General features: G+C 40.9%; 1 protein-coding gene across 2 annotated transcripts in view; it reads right to left on the bottom strand.

The window, feature by feature from the left end:
- Positions 1-17,727, bottom strand: part of FRMD7 (FERM domain containing 7) — a 47,052-nt gene extending 29,325 nt beyond the window's left edge. Inside the window, exon 1 of one of the 2 annotated variants that reach the window (XM_008067452.1) lies at positions 17,516-17,727. In XM_008067452.1, coding sequence (XP_008065643.1) covers positions 17,516-17,716 — 201 coding nt within the window. In that variant the 5' untranslated portion in view covers positions 17,717-17,727. The remainder of the gene's footprint in view (positions 1-17,515) is intronic. The other variant, XM_008067453.1, reaches the window with a different exon arrangement.
- Between the last annotated feature and the right edge of the window lie 621 nt (positions 17,728-18,348).

Below are 18,348 nucleotides of genomic sequence, written 5' to 3'. Positions count from 1 at the left end.
CACTCACCTCAGCCACCCAAAGGCGCGGGATTACAGGCTGAGCCACCGAGCCCGGCTAAAGATGAATTCTTAATGGAGGGGGCGCCTATTCTAAGGCATGACGCAAGAGCTGGAGTTAGCCAGAAAAAGAGAAGGAAAGAAGAAGAGTGGCAGAGGCAGAAGAGCCCGGCAGATCGAGGCTGCGGTGGCCAGGAGCGGCCACTGCACTCCAGTCTGGGCGACAGAGTGAGACTCCAACTCAAAAAAAAAAAAAAAAGATTACCATCCTAATAGCAATCTTGCCCCCACTCCTAGGACATTGAAATTATCATGCCGGGTGTAAAAATGAAACTGCAAGCAGTTTGGTGTTGCTAAAGGAGAAAGGATAAAGGGGCTGGAATAGTGGGCAGGAGTCAAACCTAGGAGGGGCCTTTTGTGGGATGTGAAGCCATGTGCCTGAAGGTGGGATGCAGGGTGGGGCAAGAAAGAGCTGAATGATTTTAACATTTCCCATAAGCTCCCAGGTAAGACATGCTGGTGGTCTATGGACTACACTTTGAGAAGCAAGGGTGTAAGGGAGAAGGAGGTAAAAAAGGTGACAAGCAGCTGAACTGGGCTCGGTCTAGGTGAGAAAAGATAGTAGCCTGGACTAAGGGAGGGATAGTGAGAACAGAAAGAGGTAAGATGGGAGACAAGTCTACAAAGTAGTTGCAATTGGACTTTGGTAGCTAAGAGAGATAGAGAGTCCCAGAGATTCCTGGTATTCTCTTTGGGAGCCTTGGAAGCTTGCTTCCCATTTGCCTTCTGCCTTCCCCATTGCCTTGCATGCACCATGGCTAAGCTCAGGCCACATTTTGCACCTTTACGCATCACTTTGCATTACTTTTGTCCATCTCTACACATCACTTTGCTCGTCCCTGACATTTGTTTCTTTACCAGTTGGCCCACAGACCACATGCACAACAAAAAGCTACCCAAACAGCTTGCCTCACTTACTTCCTACCCATCCTTTGTTACAGAATTTTATCCACACCCACCTTTCTAAGAGTGAGGATTCTCAAAACATTCCTCATCAATGTGTGTATGTATTTGAGTCCCTCTTTCAATACTCTGGACATTTTGCACAGCTCTAACAAGGAAATCACAGCTTGTCATATCAAAAGCTTTCTGCTGGCATAAACTTATAAACTATCCTTTTGACATCCCACCTCTGATGTGTTCACTATTTTATTTTAAATCCACCCACTTGGCATTTTTTCTGGTCTTTCATTGTGAACTTCAGAGTTTCCTCATGTATTATCCCCTTAGCAGCTTATCTCAGTCACCTACTCTGACACTGACCCAAAATCAGTTCCATCCATAATAGTATAAGCACATTGTCACTCAGCATCTTTGTGGGATCCGCTGTGAACTAGTTCCTGTTGGCTAATTTCTATCTCTCCTTTACTCCTCAAATCCTGAACTCTGAATAGCATTTTGGAACTCAGAACCAAGCAGAGCTTTCTAGTGAGATGGTCGGACTTGTACTAAATAGAACAGAAAGTCTGGAGATATTTCTGAATGTTGGTACCATTTGGTGTAGTTCCAAGCAAAGCATGTTTTTGATGAGGCTGATTTAATTTCAGCCATCTAGTGAAATCTTGTTCTGCATCTTGGTCTACACTCCTTCACTTTGATCTCTGTTTATAAACATCAGTAGGCATGCACATTATTTATGGAGAGCTTAGACCCTTCTGAAGGTAAGCCTTTCTCCACAGGCTAACTACATTCAGGAATCTCAGAACTTCTTGAGGAATAAACCCTGGAGTGGCTCTGTTTTAATGATTTGTACTTTTTATTAAAAATGCAAATATTCTGTCCTTGGAGGGGGCAAGCCCCATATGTTACACATTTACCAATCTAGTCAATTGCAACCATTTTTCTAAGAAATAAGCTGATCATAATTTCAAAGTTTTCACTCGATAGTTTCCTATTTCCAGGGAAATAGGAAAGGGAACTCATTTAGGGTAAGGCAGAAGAGATTCACTGGCCAAGCTGTAACCCTTCTGAGGGGTTTACCTCCTGTAAAAAGAGAACTGCTAAGAGCAGTGAGAGGCTAATTACCAGGTAGCAGCAGTTCAGTCTAAAATAGAGCTCTCTCTGCAGGCAGTCTAATCTTTTAGCATCTGGTGGAGAGCAAGGTGCAGTTAGACCCATCAAAGAACAAAGAGTAAGTAGGAAGTCAACCAAGGCCCTGTCCCCAAAACCCATAGGACTCAGCAATAAACCCTGGAGGGAGGCAGTTTAACTGGGTACTTAAGATTTCCTGGTGGGGGTAAGCAGAGAAAACAATCCTTATAGATCCTTGTGTATGTGTGAAATTCACACCAAATTACAACTGGTTTTTATTTTATTTCTGAAAACATAAAGCAGTTCAAAGTGCTGCATGTGTAAAAGATGGAAGGCTTAAAGTTGCTTAGGATTAACTGCCCAGTAAGATTTCCGGCCCACGTGACTATCGTAGGCGGTCCTGGAGAATCAAACTGAGCAGCTGCTTGACCACCACCTCCTATACCCACAGCCGCATTGACACTGACTAAAGCAAGTTAGGAAGAGAACTCTAGTCAGGGCACTGCATGGAGCCCAGGCGCTGGATGCCCCACGGGCTGGGAAGCTAAGCAGGGTCGCTCTCGGTGAGCGCTTGGGTGGGAGGAAGAGAACTCTAGAACCAGATAGCTAGTCCCCTTCCTGATAGAGAATACTTTTTGGAAGACACCTTTTCAAATCTGCAAGGTAACGATAACTTATCATTTCCCGAGGTCTTATGCAGGCCTGGCAATGAACTGAACAGGTTGCGTCTAATTCACACTCTGCTGGAGTAGCTAGATGGAGTCTAAGGGACTCACTGCTCAATTACCCTTCATACTAAGAGGGAATAAAAGAAAAAGAACCCACAAGATTACCATCCTAAACCGGGCTCGGTGGCTCAGCCTGTAATCCCGCGCCTTTGGGAGGCTGAGGTGAGTGGATTGCCTGAGCCCGCGAGTTCGAGACCCGCCTGGGCAGCGAGACCTCATCTCTACAATAAATCAAAAATCAGCCGGGCGTGGTAGTGCATGCCTGTAATTCTGGCTACTTGGAAGGCTGAGGCGGAAGGATCGCCGGAGCCCGGCAGGTCGAGGCTGCGGTGGCCAGGAGCGGCCACTGCACTCCAGTCTGGGCGACAGAGTGAGACTCCAACTCAAAAAAAAAAAAAAAAGATTACCATCCTAATAGCAATCTTGCCCCCACTCCTAGGACATTGAAATTATCATGCCTATATTGGAAAGACTGTTGAAAAGTGACAGTGTAATAATAGCACTCTTAAGACAGTGCTCCCAAGTCTTGTAGAAATTACTATCTACTCTGGGTAATTAAAACAATTATAATTGTTTGTTTCCATGTAATGCTTTAGCACTAACTCCATGTGGTATACGTGATGCACAACCAGATTCTAAATGGTAGTTGCAATTTTCTTTTAAACTTGAAATTGATTCTGTATATATCTAGCAATATGAGACACCCAGGACACAACAGGGATCATTAGATATCATGTACTCCGAGCCCCTTCTTTTATAAGTGGGGAGATTTCAACTTAAAGCAGGTAAGAGACTTGCCTAGGGTCTACCAGCAGGTTAATAGCAGACCTGGGCATGGAATCCAGGTCTTCTGACCTCCAGTGATGGGCTCATTTCATTACACCAGGCTGTCTTTAAATGTAAAGGGAAAACTAACATCTCGATGTATGAAGGATAAGAAAGAGATAAACAGCCAAAATTTGTTCTTTTGAGTCACTCTTTCCTTTCATATTAACTCTGCTTTTACCTGATTTTATTACCTTCTCTCATCTTCGGACTGTATTTTCGACTCATTTTCCCTCCTTCTGTTTATTACTTCAATGTCTCTCCTTCTCCTTTAGCCTCTCTTTCCTCACTTTCTCTGCATTTTTGTCTCTTCTTTCCTGGAATCAGCTTTATTCCATTTAAAAAGAGCACTCACTATGTTGCCCAGTGGGGCTGTGAGCAGGTTGGAAGCCATGCTGTTCTGACAGGCTATGAATTTCACAGAAACCCTATAAAGAAGTCATTAAGGAATAATGCCTTATAAAACATCTACTCATAAGAGGCCACAAAACCCAGCATACTAGAGTTACTATGAAGAATCTATATCGACTGAACAGAAAATCATTTTGTATATATTCAGGAAATTATTCCAAAGTAAGCAGAATGAGGAGACACATATGACATTTAGGGATATGTAACCAAGTAGTATTTCAATGTATAAAATATACATCAAAATGTTAAACTCTAGGTGGTAGGATTATACTAGAATTTTATTTTCTTTGTTTTGCTTACCAGAATTTTTCAATTTATAATGAATTTAGTTTCTATTGCTTATTGAAGCTAGATATGAACATCTAAATTAGAAAAAAATACTCAAAGGACTTCTAACTGATTGGCAAAATGAGAGGTCATGTGAGCTATCACTCAAGCTAATTTCCCTGTCACAGAAGTGTCTCATTCCCCACAGTTTCAACACGCTCATGTTAGCCAGGTGTGCTTGCTTGTTGACACCTGTAAACTACACTAAGGAATCAGTTCTGCCCTGGAGCAGGAAGCCTAAAAGGGGCCCCTGCCTCAGTCTCTACTTGTCTTCTTGTCAAGGTCCACCCTTGCAGCAGTCACTCAGGATCTGATTTCACTCTGCTTTATTCTACCCAGACATCTGTCTGAGTTCCTAACCCTTGTTTACCTAGTCTCTTCACTTGGGTTCCTACTGCTTGGTACTAACTTAGATCTACAACGGCAGCCAGTTAGAGTCTCCACTTAGCTCAGCTCTCCTCTTGACTGATCACCACATATGATGTGCACATAGTAGATAATTCATAAAGATTTGCTGAACCTGTGGCTCAGGAGTATAACTTAACCCCTGGGCCTACTTGCAGGTCCCTTTCCTTTTAGCCTACACTGGCATGTAGTCATCCAAGTCATAAGTGCTAACTCACACAGATGAGCCTTGGAGTGACCTGGACTCTACATTCCAAAGCCTCACAGTTACAAATTTTTCTTAGTCTGTCTTAGTCTGGGGCTGGTCCCAGATTTGGGGACCTCTGCCATGCTTCCTCCTCAGTGCTATTTTAATATGGCAGCTCTATTTTTAGGGTATGCAACATAACTCAGAACAGTTATCTGGAATTTTCTAATTGTACCCAGGTACAAGCACAGCCAAGCCCAGAACATTTTTAATTCATGTATTTCTTTTAAATAATACACATCTAAAAGTCTAATGTATAGGAAAGAAAGAGAAAGAATGGTATAACTTGCTAAATGTAGTATTGTGGGAAACCTGAGAAGAGGGTGGTGGTAGGATTTGTAACTTATTAGCAATCTTTAATGGGAAACTGAGTCCCAAGAGATACTGAGCATTGTGTCTTAAAATTAGTTGTGCATTCCCAATGCAAGCTTTTCCAATACCTTTCTCCTTTAATTGCTTAGGTGGAATTATTTGTGCAGAAGGATCTGGTTAAGCTGACTCATTGCTATTTATAAATCAAGACTGCAGATACTCCTCTCTTCTGAATGTTGAATTTGACATTTGCTTTTCCTAATTTAGGAGGCTCTAATCCACATTCCTCCAAGTGCAAAAACGAATAAACATGTTCATGGTGGCTTCCACAGAGAGACCTGAGGAACCTTTATAGATTATATAGGAGTAGAGATGACCTCTCCTTTGTTGTACTTTGGAGGAGCCTGAGGCAAGGCGTATCTCATTTCTAGTAATCCCATTTCAAATAATCAGTGAGGCCTTACTGTAACCATACAGCTTTACATGCATGCAAAGTTGGTCCAGAGAAAATGTTTTACTGTAATACATGAAATATTTGTGCCACATCTATCTTGACTTAAGATTTGACTTAGAATATTTGATCAGCTAACTGACATTTTGTCAACTAACTCATTGAAGCAGGGATTAGATGTCTGGCAGCTTAGAACAAGAACAGAATCTATTCTTTCATTGACTCAACAGACGTGTTAAGCAAGTATTATGTTTCATGTTAAGCACTAAGTATTCAACGGATGTTCCTTTCCTTCACAAAATTAACAGAACTCACTGCATCCTTTTGGGCTTGTTACCCTACCCAACGAGCTCCACAGAATTGCTTTTCTTTTTGGCCTCATATGATTCTCAGTGCCACATATCTTTTTAACCTTGTCCATTTTTCTGAACCTTTTCATTGTCCATCCATCTCAAGAAAGCTCTCTAAGAGTCCTTGCAGGTCCTGTTTTGCCCAAGTCAGCTTTTCCCAGAAACTCCTGACTGTTTTCTATACCACCACTCCCAACACACACAAAAGCCCTTTAAGATGTAGAAAGCTGAGACAACTCCAACACAGTGACTCTTGAAGGACAAGCCTTGAAGAGTGAAGTGATCAAGTGCATGCACTCAACCAAAACCACCCTGTTCAACTCTTGTGTCTCCCACTTAATACTCTGTGACTTTGGGCAAGTTACTTCACCTCTCTTTCCAGTTTGCTCATTTGTCAAATGGGAGTATCGACAGCACCTACTTCATTGATGATTTCAATGAGTTAACACGTAAAATACTTAGATTTGTGCCTTAGACTATAATTGAGTACTAATTGTGGGCTAGTGGGCAGTGGGGCTGATATTTTGGAGCAAGTATCTGAAACCTCTGCATTATCACAAAATGTGGCTGTGAGCAGCTTAGAAATCTGGCCCTGTTATTATGAGAGGAACCCCTTATTTTGATTGCTTATGCAGGAAATGAACGTTTACAGCAATGTTTTATTTATTTATTATTTATTTATTTTTATTGATTATTTTTAATGAACAAATAAAAATTGTTCACATTTAGCATGTACAGCATGATGTTTTAAAATATGGGGTGATGTGGAATGACTAAATAGAGCTAATTAACATACACTTTAACTCACATACTTATCACTGGAACTGTGTTTTAAAATGAAATTTATTTTATTGTGTTTTTTGTGGGGGCTTATTCCAAAAGCAATCTATGCTTATGAAAAAATCAAGAGACAGCCGGGCTCGGTGGCTCAGCCTGTAATCCTGCACTTTGGGAGGCCGAGGTGAGTGAATTGCCTGAGCCTGCAGGTTCGAGACCCACCCGAGCAACTTGGCGAGACTTCATCTATACAATAAATCAAAAAATTAGCCAGGCGTGGTAGCACACGCCTGTAGTTCCAGCTCCTTGGAAGGCTGAGGTGGAAGGATCACCGGAACCCAGCAGGTCGAGGCTGCAGTGGCTGGGAGCAGCCACTGCACTCCAGTCTGGGTGACAGAGCGAGACTCCAACTCAAAAATAAAAATAAAAAAATTTTTTAAATCAAGAGAAAAAAACAGAAAAGCAAGAAGAAATAAAGTGCTGGTAATCCCACCTATCAAGAGACAGCAAATCTAAGAATTATAGTAAAGTTTTTCAGATAATTCTTAATGTATATAATGTAACAATACTCTTTGGTGACCAACTTTTTAAAAAACTTAGTATTAGATCATGAATATCATCATTAGTTACTGGTATAAGAAACCATCTTGTTGGACATAGAAGATTTTTCCTCCTTTTAGCTATTGCAAACAACACTAAGATAAACATCTTAGCACACAAAGATGTGCATACATCTTTACAAACAACCCTAACTGTTTCCTTAGGATACATTTTTCCAGAATTTTCCTGGCTTATTTAGGGTGCATTATTGGTTGTTTGTCTAATTTTTGCTTGGGACCTTGAATTAAATACTAACATGTCTAATTACTTTTTGAGTAAAATTTTAATTAAATACCAAAATATGAATACAAATTATGAAAAAAACTCATAGACGTGATTGTCCTTGCTCGGTAAAGGAGTGAAAGGATAATATGAACCCAAATATAGGTATCAGAATTCTGGAGGCAACAGGCTGTAGGAGAGAGAGTTGGAGCTCTGGAGTCAACACATCTACTTTTCATTCCTGACTCAAGTACTTACTTGCTGTTATATGACCTTGAGCTCATATTTAACCTTGCTGAACCTTAATTTCATCATATGAAGACTCCCTTTTATAACTTGTCTCCTGTTTTTCTCTCATCTCAGCTCTAAGTCTCTCAACACTCTCTCTCAGCACCCTTTGCCTTCAATTTTAAGATTCCATCAGATAGAGCTACTCCACAGGCCTTTCCCTGCTTCTCCCTTTGTCTGGACCAATCTACAACTCTGCTCCCCCAACTTCCCCGACTCCCCACACATGCCTAAATAATTAGCACTTATCATTTAGGGCTCAGGTTAGATGTCACTTCCCTCAGAAAATCCTGCCTGTCCATCTCCAAACACACACCCTTCAATCTGGATTGAGTGCCCCTCTTCTATTGTGACAGAAAAAACTATCCTGGTTGTTGTCATTTGTATACAACATACTGTAAAGTACATACCTGCTGATGTTTCTGATTCTTTCCCTAACCTATGCGCTCTTTGAGGTTGGGAACGATTTCTTCTTTATCACTGCATCCTTAATAGCTGATACAATGTGTGAAAGCAGTGAGGGCTCATGAGAACTTGTTAAATGAGTGATGAATGAATGGACAAGAATAATCATACCTATATCACAAACATATTAATTAATGATTATATGAAATAATGTACGTGGAAATTCCTGGCACGGTAGTTGGGTCATGTAAAGATATTTCATAGCATTGAAGGCAATCAACAGCAACTTTGTGACAGATCTCTTGCAATCATTTAAAATGTTCTGAGTGTGAAGTTCTGGAGAACCTTTGTCTTTTTTAAAGTCTGTTGAAAGGTGAGTTTCGTCATCATAAGAAGAATCTCAGAGGACAAAGGACCTCTTGTTTAAGACAGCTAAGCCCAGCGATTAGTGGTAAGGCGCCATGCTTAAGTGCTTCCAGGGCCTGGGGTCAGCTAACCCAGACAGACCTCCCATTTCTGGTCCCATACCTTGAACCCAGAAGACAAGGAGGAAGTGGGTAAAGAGGAAAAGAGGGAATAAAGAAAAAGGGGCTGGCATTAGATTCTGTGGGGGTAATAATTGTAGCTTTTGCACAGCAGCTGTGTTTAGAACCAAACAAGCTAACATCAGAGAATTCCACAGACCCCCCGAGAAGTGCTTCCCTGAATGCCTGTCACCTTCCATTCTTCCTGAGCTTTGCAGCCTTCAACAGATCTTTCAATGTAGCCCTGCCTAAGCACCTCACCGGCCAACTCGGCACTACCTCATGGGGTGCAAATGAACTGTTAAGGGTAGATCTCTCAGCAGCAGAACTGGTCTCACGGAATGTTTTTCCAGTTCTGACATTCTGGCACAAAGCTGCTTAGTGGCACCTAGTATCACAAGGGCAAGCACTGCTCTCTGCTGCTGGGCTGGCAGGCTCCAGGCTCTTTTAGGAAATGGCTGGGCCAGTCCAGCCACCTCCGAGGTGATTTTACTCCTCAGGTTTTACTCCCTTTTGACCCCAAGACAGGAGACTTGGGTCAGTCAGTTGGAAGAATTTTTCATTCGTTAAGTCGCAGTTGACAACTTCATTGTCTTAAAGCACAAGTTAAGTCTAAGCTCTTATTAGAGTACTATATTTGTATTTGTGATAAGTCAAACAATAATGCAAATGCAGGATAACTGGCCATTTAAAAGAGAGAGAGACTCCTGTAGAATTCAGAGGAATTTTGCCTTTTGCCAAGTCTCACTCAGAGGGAAACTCTGCAGAGAGCTGTGGCTGCAGGGCAGTGAGCCTCAGGGAGTCCTCCCCAGCACCCGGCAGCAGGCAGGCCTGTGCTGTGATGAAAGGTGGAGTGGCAAGGCCCCAACTAAGTGAGATTCCCACAGAGATTCCCACGGGTGCAAACTTGAACAAACACGCAACTGTCACCCACCTAGCTCCAAAGCCAGTTCCCCAACCCCCTCCCCCAGTGCCTCAAATGCTCTTGTGTTCCCTCTTTCAGCTATGAGGATGGAACTAGAAGGAGCAGGACAGGACGGGGAGTGGCAAGGTTGGAGGCTGGCCTTTCCTCTGGGCTCCAGCAGAAAGGCAGCCTGGCAGCCAGGTGACAGCAGAAGCAGTGGGGCCTCCAGAGAGAGGGGTAGGGCAGGCGGCACCCAAACCACACTTGGCCCACTGCTCAGCCTGGCCTGGAGCCAGAAAAAGCACAAGCACTTTCTTTCTTTTTCAGTTCAATTTATTCTCCGAATTAACAAACTTTAGGATAGGAACGACAGAAGAAACTCAGTATCAACAAAGGCATTCACCAGGCAGCATGGGCCTCTGCAATGACAAATAAATCCCTGGCAAAGAAAGAGCCAACGTTGGCTAGGCTGGAACATTATGGTTCCAGGATGATTTTTCTGACCTAATTTAGAAGCTCCTTCACTTAGTGTTCTTTGTACAGGCATGGAGTGGTGGTGAGCTGATCTGGTCAGTCTGTTGGTCGGTGTACCAGCAAAGATTGATTGAGTACCTAGTATGGGGTAGACTGCTTGGGACCAGAGATTACCAGGAAGCTTCTCTGCACATACAGCAATCATACTTGAGTCAAAAGTCTACCATATAACCAACCAGTGACCCACCACGGTTTTGAAACTAGACAGACTGGGGCTTGAATCCCAGCTAACCTACTAACTTAAATGGCAACATGATCTTGGATAAGTCAGCCTTTCTGTGCCTCAGTTCACATGCCTGTAAAATAGAGATAAACAAAATATTTCTGACCTCATCAGCTTGAAATATTACTGGTTGGACATAAGTTTTAGGACATGGGGAGTCATTTCCACACGGCATCAGTATAGCAAACACATTCATATAGCACTTACTGGTACTGGTCTAAGAGTTTTACATATATTAATTTATTTAACCTTTGTAGCAACCCAGTGGAGTGGGTACTAATATTATCCCCATTTCAAAGATAGAATACACAAGGCACAGAGAAGTTATATAACTACTTAGATGGTGACACTCATTTAATGCGAGAACTATGCAAGGTAGTACATGCAAAATATAGCTAGAACATAGTCTGTTGATAAATACTATTTATGATTTTTATACAGTAATATTGTTGTTACCATTATTATTGACTATTTTAGCATTGCTATGAGTAGTGACCATGGAGTAATTTAAAAATGCAAAGGGTTTGTCTATTTCCATCTGCTTCCTTAAAGGAACCTCTACATTGTTTTAGATAGAATTCTTATAGACCCTCTAGACAGTTTCTTAAAGACCCTCCCAGAATTAATGACTCCAGAAAGAAGAGAAACTCCCCTGGGGTTGCTGACTAAGCAGAGGCTAAACCACACACTAAAGCAGGATAAATTAACCCAGAGAAGCCCCGGAGGAAGCCCAGTCCTGGGACAGCACAGCTCTATTGCCTGAAGGAGGTTAGCAAAATCAAACATAATCAAAGGAACTGCAAGCTGAAGGTGAAAGACGGTTCTATGTTGGTTTGCAAAGTATAAAAATTAAGAGATTTGCAAGTAAGATAGAAAGGAAATAACAAACTTTGAGTACCTACTTTGTGTCAGGAGCTTTACCTCTACTATCCCATTTATCTTTACAATGAACTCATGAGGTAGGTGCTATGATTATCCCCATTTCAGTGATAAGAGCACAGGCTAAGAGAGGTAAAATGACCCACCTGAAGTCTCACACCTTGAAATCTGAACTTAGACTAGAAATCAGGTTTGCCCTACTCCAGAAGTGTTTCCTCTTTCCATAATCCCATCAATAAATCTGAAAAAAATTGATCATTATCCCCTCTAAACGTGTTCCTCTTATTCTGTTTTCTGTCTTGGTGAATGGGGCCATCATCCCACCAGTCACCTAAGCCAGAAACTTGAGGGCCATTTAGATTCCTTCTCCCATATCCAAAAGGGTGACATCAAATTGTTCTAGAAATTCTACCTCATTAGAACATCTCTTTTATTCATCCTTTCTATTTATCTTCACTGTTTACTAAACTCAGACTCCATTAGGCTGCAATACTGATGTTTGGGAATATGTATTAGAATATAGTTTGACATAGCCGGGCTCGGTGGCTCAGCCTGTAATCCCGTGCCTTTGCGAAGCTGAGGTGAGTGGATTGCCTGAGCCCGCGGGTTCGAGACCCGCCTGGGCAGCGAGACCTCATCTCTACAATAAATCAAAAAATCAGCCGGGTGTGGTAGCGCATGCCTGTAATTCTGGCTACTTGGAAGGCTGAGGCGGAAGGATCGCCGGAGCCCAGCGGGTCGAGGCTGTGGTGGCCGGGAGCGGCCACTGCACTCCAGTCTGGGCGACAGAGTGAGACTCCAACTCAAAAAAAAAAAAAAGAATATAATTTGAAAGTCTAAAATTGGATTTACTAAACTTGATGTTATTATCAAGATTTTACCTGGCATCTCCAGCACTTAGAACATGTATTTCATTAAATATTGGCTGAATTAATGAATGCATATATCAATAAATGACAAACCAATGCTAATGTCCCTACTTTGACCTGTCTAAACTCTTCAGTGGTTCCCTCACACCTCCAGGATAAAGACTACACTTCTTCATATATAGAAAATATTGCCTGAATGATCTAGCTGCCAACCCTCTTCTTCGGCTTTAATTTCCAGTCACTCCCCATCTTCCTTTCAGCATTCCATTCCACTCAAATTGACCTTTTTGTTCTGTGAAAGGACCATATTTTCTTTTACATATTGGTCTTCACTCTTTCCTTTATGTAGATAGCCTTGCTTCCCCCTCCCCCACACACCGTAGTTCCCACTCTTCACCTTCTTAACTCCCACTCAACAACTTAAATAGTTTATTCTTTGGGAAATTTTTTCTTGACACCCCAAATCTAGGTTTTTAGAGTTGGCAGAACTAAAGCTCAGATAGGCTACATGACTTACCCAAGGTCCCACAGCTTGTTAGTGGCAGAATGCAATCCATCCAGCTTTATCAGATTCCAAATATCACAATCTCATTTATACTACTTCTCACAACAACTCGGGGAACTAAGGGGATAAGTAACTGGCCAAAGATTACAAAGCTAAAGTAATGCAGTTTTTGTAGCCCCAACTACAGGTACATTCTATTACACCAAAGCAATTTCATCTCATTGTAGTTGGAAGAACTTTGCCTTATGAAGTGGAGGTGGGGTTATCTATTTCACTATTGACCAAACTACAAAAGATCTCTCATCCTTCCTTATAAATTAAAAAAAAAAAAAACTTCTGGGCAAACATTCCAATGGTAAATACCACTACTAATTTTAAAATTCACTGAGCTTTGCTTTCCTATTTAGCTTGAATAGTGCTCAGTCCTGGCACTGCCTTCTCTCTGTCTCTTTCAGAAAATCCTGCCTAGTGGCCTTTATGATAGGCTCTCAAGAGAATTAGGTGAGCTGATTCACTATAATCTCTTACTGGGTACCTGCATGACCAGTACAGTCACTTAGCAATCAGTTAAATGTAAGAGTAGAGATATTTCAACCTCTTGTTTTGACCCTCTAGCCTCAAGAAACCATTGAAGCAAAATGTGGTCTTGTAAATTCAGAAACAATAGCTTCCACAAAGACAGAAATGCAGCAGCCAAGGGGGACTATCAGACAGAACTGTGTCAAATATGGTGATGAGATGACCATTTTGTAGAGCTCTCCATCTATCTACCTTTAGATGAGCGAACTGCTCAGCCTTAAAAGGAGGTTGCCCTCCAAAAGCACTTATCACTACTACTACTAGTGTGTGTGTGTGTGTGTGTGTGTGTGTGTGTGTGTGTGTATGTGTGTGTGTGTGTGTGTGTGTGTGTGTTAGAAGGATTCATAGTCAAGCCAGAAACTTGACTCTACTCTTTCTAAGATTTCAGAAAACCTTAACTTTGGTTTTATCTTCTTTTTTTTCTATTAAATAAAGTCCTGGTCCCCAGGTTGAAGAAGCAAAACTGAATATACAATAAAATCTGCAATTAATTTTTAAATCATTACCTTATTCCATTTTTTCTCCTGCCCACCCATTCCGGTCATCATTCTAGAGAGCTCTCCTTGATTGTCTAAAGCTATGTTGTCTATGATAAGAGGAGTGCTAAGAATAATGCTAATATTTGACAAAGATCAGTTTTATAAAATAAATATGAGAGTTTGAAAAGTAAGATGATTATTTTCACTAAATTCATTTTCTTTGTTGGATTACACGTTAGTAGACACATTCTAGCAACTTTGAAGTTCTATATCTGTCCTTCACCCCTAAATACTCTTGGAAATTTCTAAAAGAACATGTTGACTAATATTTTCAGAGAACTCATCTATAAAATCAATACACAGTGCCTCAGAGCACAAATATGCAAAGAACCCCATAAAAACAGATGTCTTTGGGACTAGCCACTCTTTCCAGTAATCTACCTAAAGGTATTAACAAGTTAAATCGCCAGGCGCCGCGGCTCACACCTGTAATCCCAGGATATTGGGAGGTGGAGGTGAGAGGATTGCCTGAGCTCAGGGGTTCAAGACCAGCCTGGGTAACTTGGTGAGACTTCATCTCTACAATAAAGCCAAAAAATTAGCTGGGCATAGTGGCATACACCTGTAATCCTAGCTTCTTGGAAGGCTGAGGTGGAAGGATTGCCTGAGCCCAGCAGGTTAAGGCTGTGGTAGCTGTGATCATGCCACTGCACTCCAGCCTGGGTGACAGAGACTCTGACTCAAAACAAAACAAAATAAAAGTTAAATCCAGAGCAGGACAATTACAAAGGTGGTTTGTCAATTATATAATGAGAGAAAAGGGAATCACTGAGGCCAAAGTTAGTAGTGCTCAGCCAGCATTGTCCAGGCCAGAGTGTACTCTTGCTCAGGAACTTTACCTACCAATATAGTAGACTCTACTGTTCCCAGAACAGTAAATGGTGACACTAGAATTTGAATTTTAAATGTCAGTTTCTGACTTCAATTTTTGTGGAGTGCTGACAAATCAAGCTTCTGGATCTGTAAGCCTGAGCTAGGAAACTGACAAATTCACCAAGATAATGTACCTGGGGTTTGAATAAAAGTTCTGGATGTTAATTAGCCTTTTCCAAGTGACAATATTCTATCAGATCATGTGTCCTTTTTATATTTCTACCACTGAACTTTCTGTAAAATCAACATCAATGCCCAGGAGTCCTCTATTTTACCCCATGCAACCAATTATTGTCTGGAATCTTATCTTGAAGGACAATTTTCACTGGAGGTGATTTACGCCTTTGGAAACTTCACTTAAATTTGGTATCCAAAACTCCTCCATATGGTTTTCCTCAGCTACAAATGGGTTCTCCTCATTATTGTTCCAAGTATTTCTTCATCCTGTTTAAGATATTAGTACTAATATAAGAGGGCATTCTGTAGGTTGCTTTTAAAGTGTCTGAATCAGTAAAAAGACATGGCATGGTCTCTCTGACCTCTAGGGACCACTTTCCCACAGAGCTCTTCATCCATGAGTAAGAAAGGAAGGATTTACTAACTGGCTTACAACGGTCATCACGAGCTTACTGTATACCAAATTCTATACCCTTTAAGGGCAGTAGAAAGTAAATCATGTGTATGAGCAACAGTAAAGGCTACTGACAGATGAGTCTTCTGGTTACAACTGTATACTAGGGGTGGGGAGTTCTGGATTACAAGTCCCAGCTCTGCATTTATATACTGTGTGATCCTGCACAAGTCACTTAAACTCCCTGAGCCCCCATCTCTTAATTTGCAAAATGGGAAAAGATATTTTCACAAGCTTCACCCACGGGTGGAATGAAGGATCAAATGAACTAATGGATATGAAATTGCTTTGTAAATTTTAAATGCTATCCACCAGTGATTCACTTCTACTGCTATAGTCATCAACATCATCATCATGTCTACTATTGTTAAGGACAGAAGGGACCGTTGGATGATGGGATGCTGACTTAGGTTTTGTCCCCTCAGGACAAAGCTCCTCATGGTATTGCAGCTAGTGCTATTGCCACTCTGGGTAACACCATGATTGCTACTTACAGAGCAGCCTTCCATAGAGCAAAAGGGATCAGATGCTTTGACACCCGAATTGCTGGGTATCAAGTCTTTCCCATTATCTTCCCAAGAAACACAATATGTTCCAGCTGGAAAGAGACAATCTGACTTAAAGCCAAATCATGCTGGCTTTAAGTTGCTAGAATTGGCTATTCAGAAGGTGAATTTTGTGAAGACATGGCACTATGCTTCCCACCCACTCCCGTTTAATTGGATCTGAATTAGACTGCACATTCAGGAAACTCTCCTGTCACTTTTTGTCAAAGATTTCTCTTTGAGTTCTTTGAAATATCTATTAAAAACTTAGCCTAAAGCAGTGTCTTTTGAATACCCAGCTCACTAATTCAGGTACTGCAGCACTGTGAGCATACACCACCAGCCTGCAAATGGATAAACTACTCAAAAGACATTTTCCACCCTTTATAGTTCCAAGAAAGAATAGGAAATGCCTCATACCTCTAATGGAAGCTATTTGCAACAAAAACAAATCATTTGGGTTCGTGGACCTAGAAATGCCTTTTGCACATAAAACTGAAAAGAAGAGACAGCAAAACAGCAGCCAAAGCCATGAAGCCATCACCCGCAAAGCACATGATTCAAATAAAAATGAGATACCCATTGGAAAAATGGGCTACCCACACACCCAACATCACGACTGAGCTACAGTAGTTGTCAGTTTATGTATAAAAGAAAACAACCAACATTTTGTATGAATTTCAAAGAAAATAGACTATTTGTTTCTTGTTTGTAGCTAATGTAAATATCAGAGCAAAGAACATTTTGGGTTCCAATAAAATACAGAACATTTCAAAATGCTCATACATAAATCCTGACATCAAAATGTACATATCTTAAAATGCTGGGACATGAGCACCAAATGATGTGCTTAATACATTTGTTCTTTCTTGAAGAGATGAGGTATAATTGTATGCAATCATCTTGTAGCTAGGAATGATATTAAGCACCCTGAACTATAAGTACTAAATCAAACTAAATAGTCCCTTATCCTATTTTTCTCTCTTATACTTGTCATTACTTCCTGAAGTTCTCGTTACAACGGAATCATTCTACCCCTCATAATCCATAGCTTTTCTTCAAAAAAAGAGGGTAGATTTCCCCCTCTTCTTTTCTTCAAAACCATAGTTTTCTTTCCACAAATGTTCATGGAGTAAGACTCACAGACAAATAATTTCAATGAACAATAATACCTTATTGGGTAGAAGAACTAAGTTACTGCTGCTTTTCCATTTTTACAAACAGTTAACATATCTTTAAATTTTGCTTTTGCTATCCCTTGAGAAAAGACAACCTGTTCTAGAAGAAAGGTTAAGAGGGAAAACATGAGCTAATTTGTGATATTAAATACACATTTCTTTTCTAAACCTAAAAACCACAGTCCTCCTTTATTTGGACCTAAAGAAGACATAACATTGCCGGCTAATGGACTGTCCACAAATGACCATTATTGAATGAATAATAAAGGAATAATAGCAATGTGATTTCCACTTACATCGACCACAAAAATCTTCTGGGAATCATCCAAAAACTGCACTTTTAAATGTAGCATTCTCGGCGAGGCCGCTGGGCTGTGAGCAGGCTCGGAGTGCTGTGGGTGCTGTGACAGGAAGGGGTTTTCTCCAGGAATTTCACTCACAGCTGGATGCAGTGCACTCGGGTCCCCCCACCCCCAGCCAGGCATCCCCACTCTCATCGGGACACACTTCCGTTTGCTTGAAGTGATGCACACCCAAGGGCGTTTGTGCTGCCGAGTGCTGGGGATCAATAGCATCTGGGCATCCTCCTTTTGGTCAAAGTCAAATCCAACTGGACTTTCTCTAACCCTGTTAAACTCAGTTTCTTTCTTAAAAAAAAAAAAAAAAAATATATATATATATATATATATATATATATATATATATATATGGAAAGCAAGCATTTGCAACCCCTAGGGGTTTTCTTTATTTCACAAGGGCACAATTTGAAAATCCTGGATGAAGCTTTGATATGCTGAGAATAGACCTTTTCAAAAGTAAAATGAATAGAGTTAGTCTCATATTGTAGTAGAAATTTCATGGCCAATCAAGCTAAGAAACCATACATATAATTTTAATTATTTTGAACTTACATGATTTATAAATGAAAACTATATGAAAAAAAATGTATGGAAGGCTTCATTTCTACCCCTGTCCCCTCTGATCTATCCCCATTACAGTCCTACCTATAACCAATTTTATTAGTGTTTTTTGTAGTTGTTTAGCCTCAGTGTTTCCTTGTGCAAATACTATACAAATACCGATATATTTGTGCTATGTATGTAGCATGCTATTACACTGCTTTGTGCCT

Source organism: Carlito syrichta, unplaced genomic scaffold (genome assembly GCF_000164805.1).
Source record: "Carlito syrichta isolate Samal-C Ts95f unplaced genomic scaffold, Tarsius_syrichta-2.0.1 Scaffold309624, whole genome shotgun sequence".
Taxonomy (NCBI): Eukaryota; Metazoa; Chordata; class Mammalia; order Primates; family Tarsiidae; genus Carlito; species Carlito syrichta.
The sequence above is the reverse complement of the archived record's forward strand: the minus strand, read 5'-3'. Positions and strand labels throughout refer to the sequence as shown.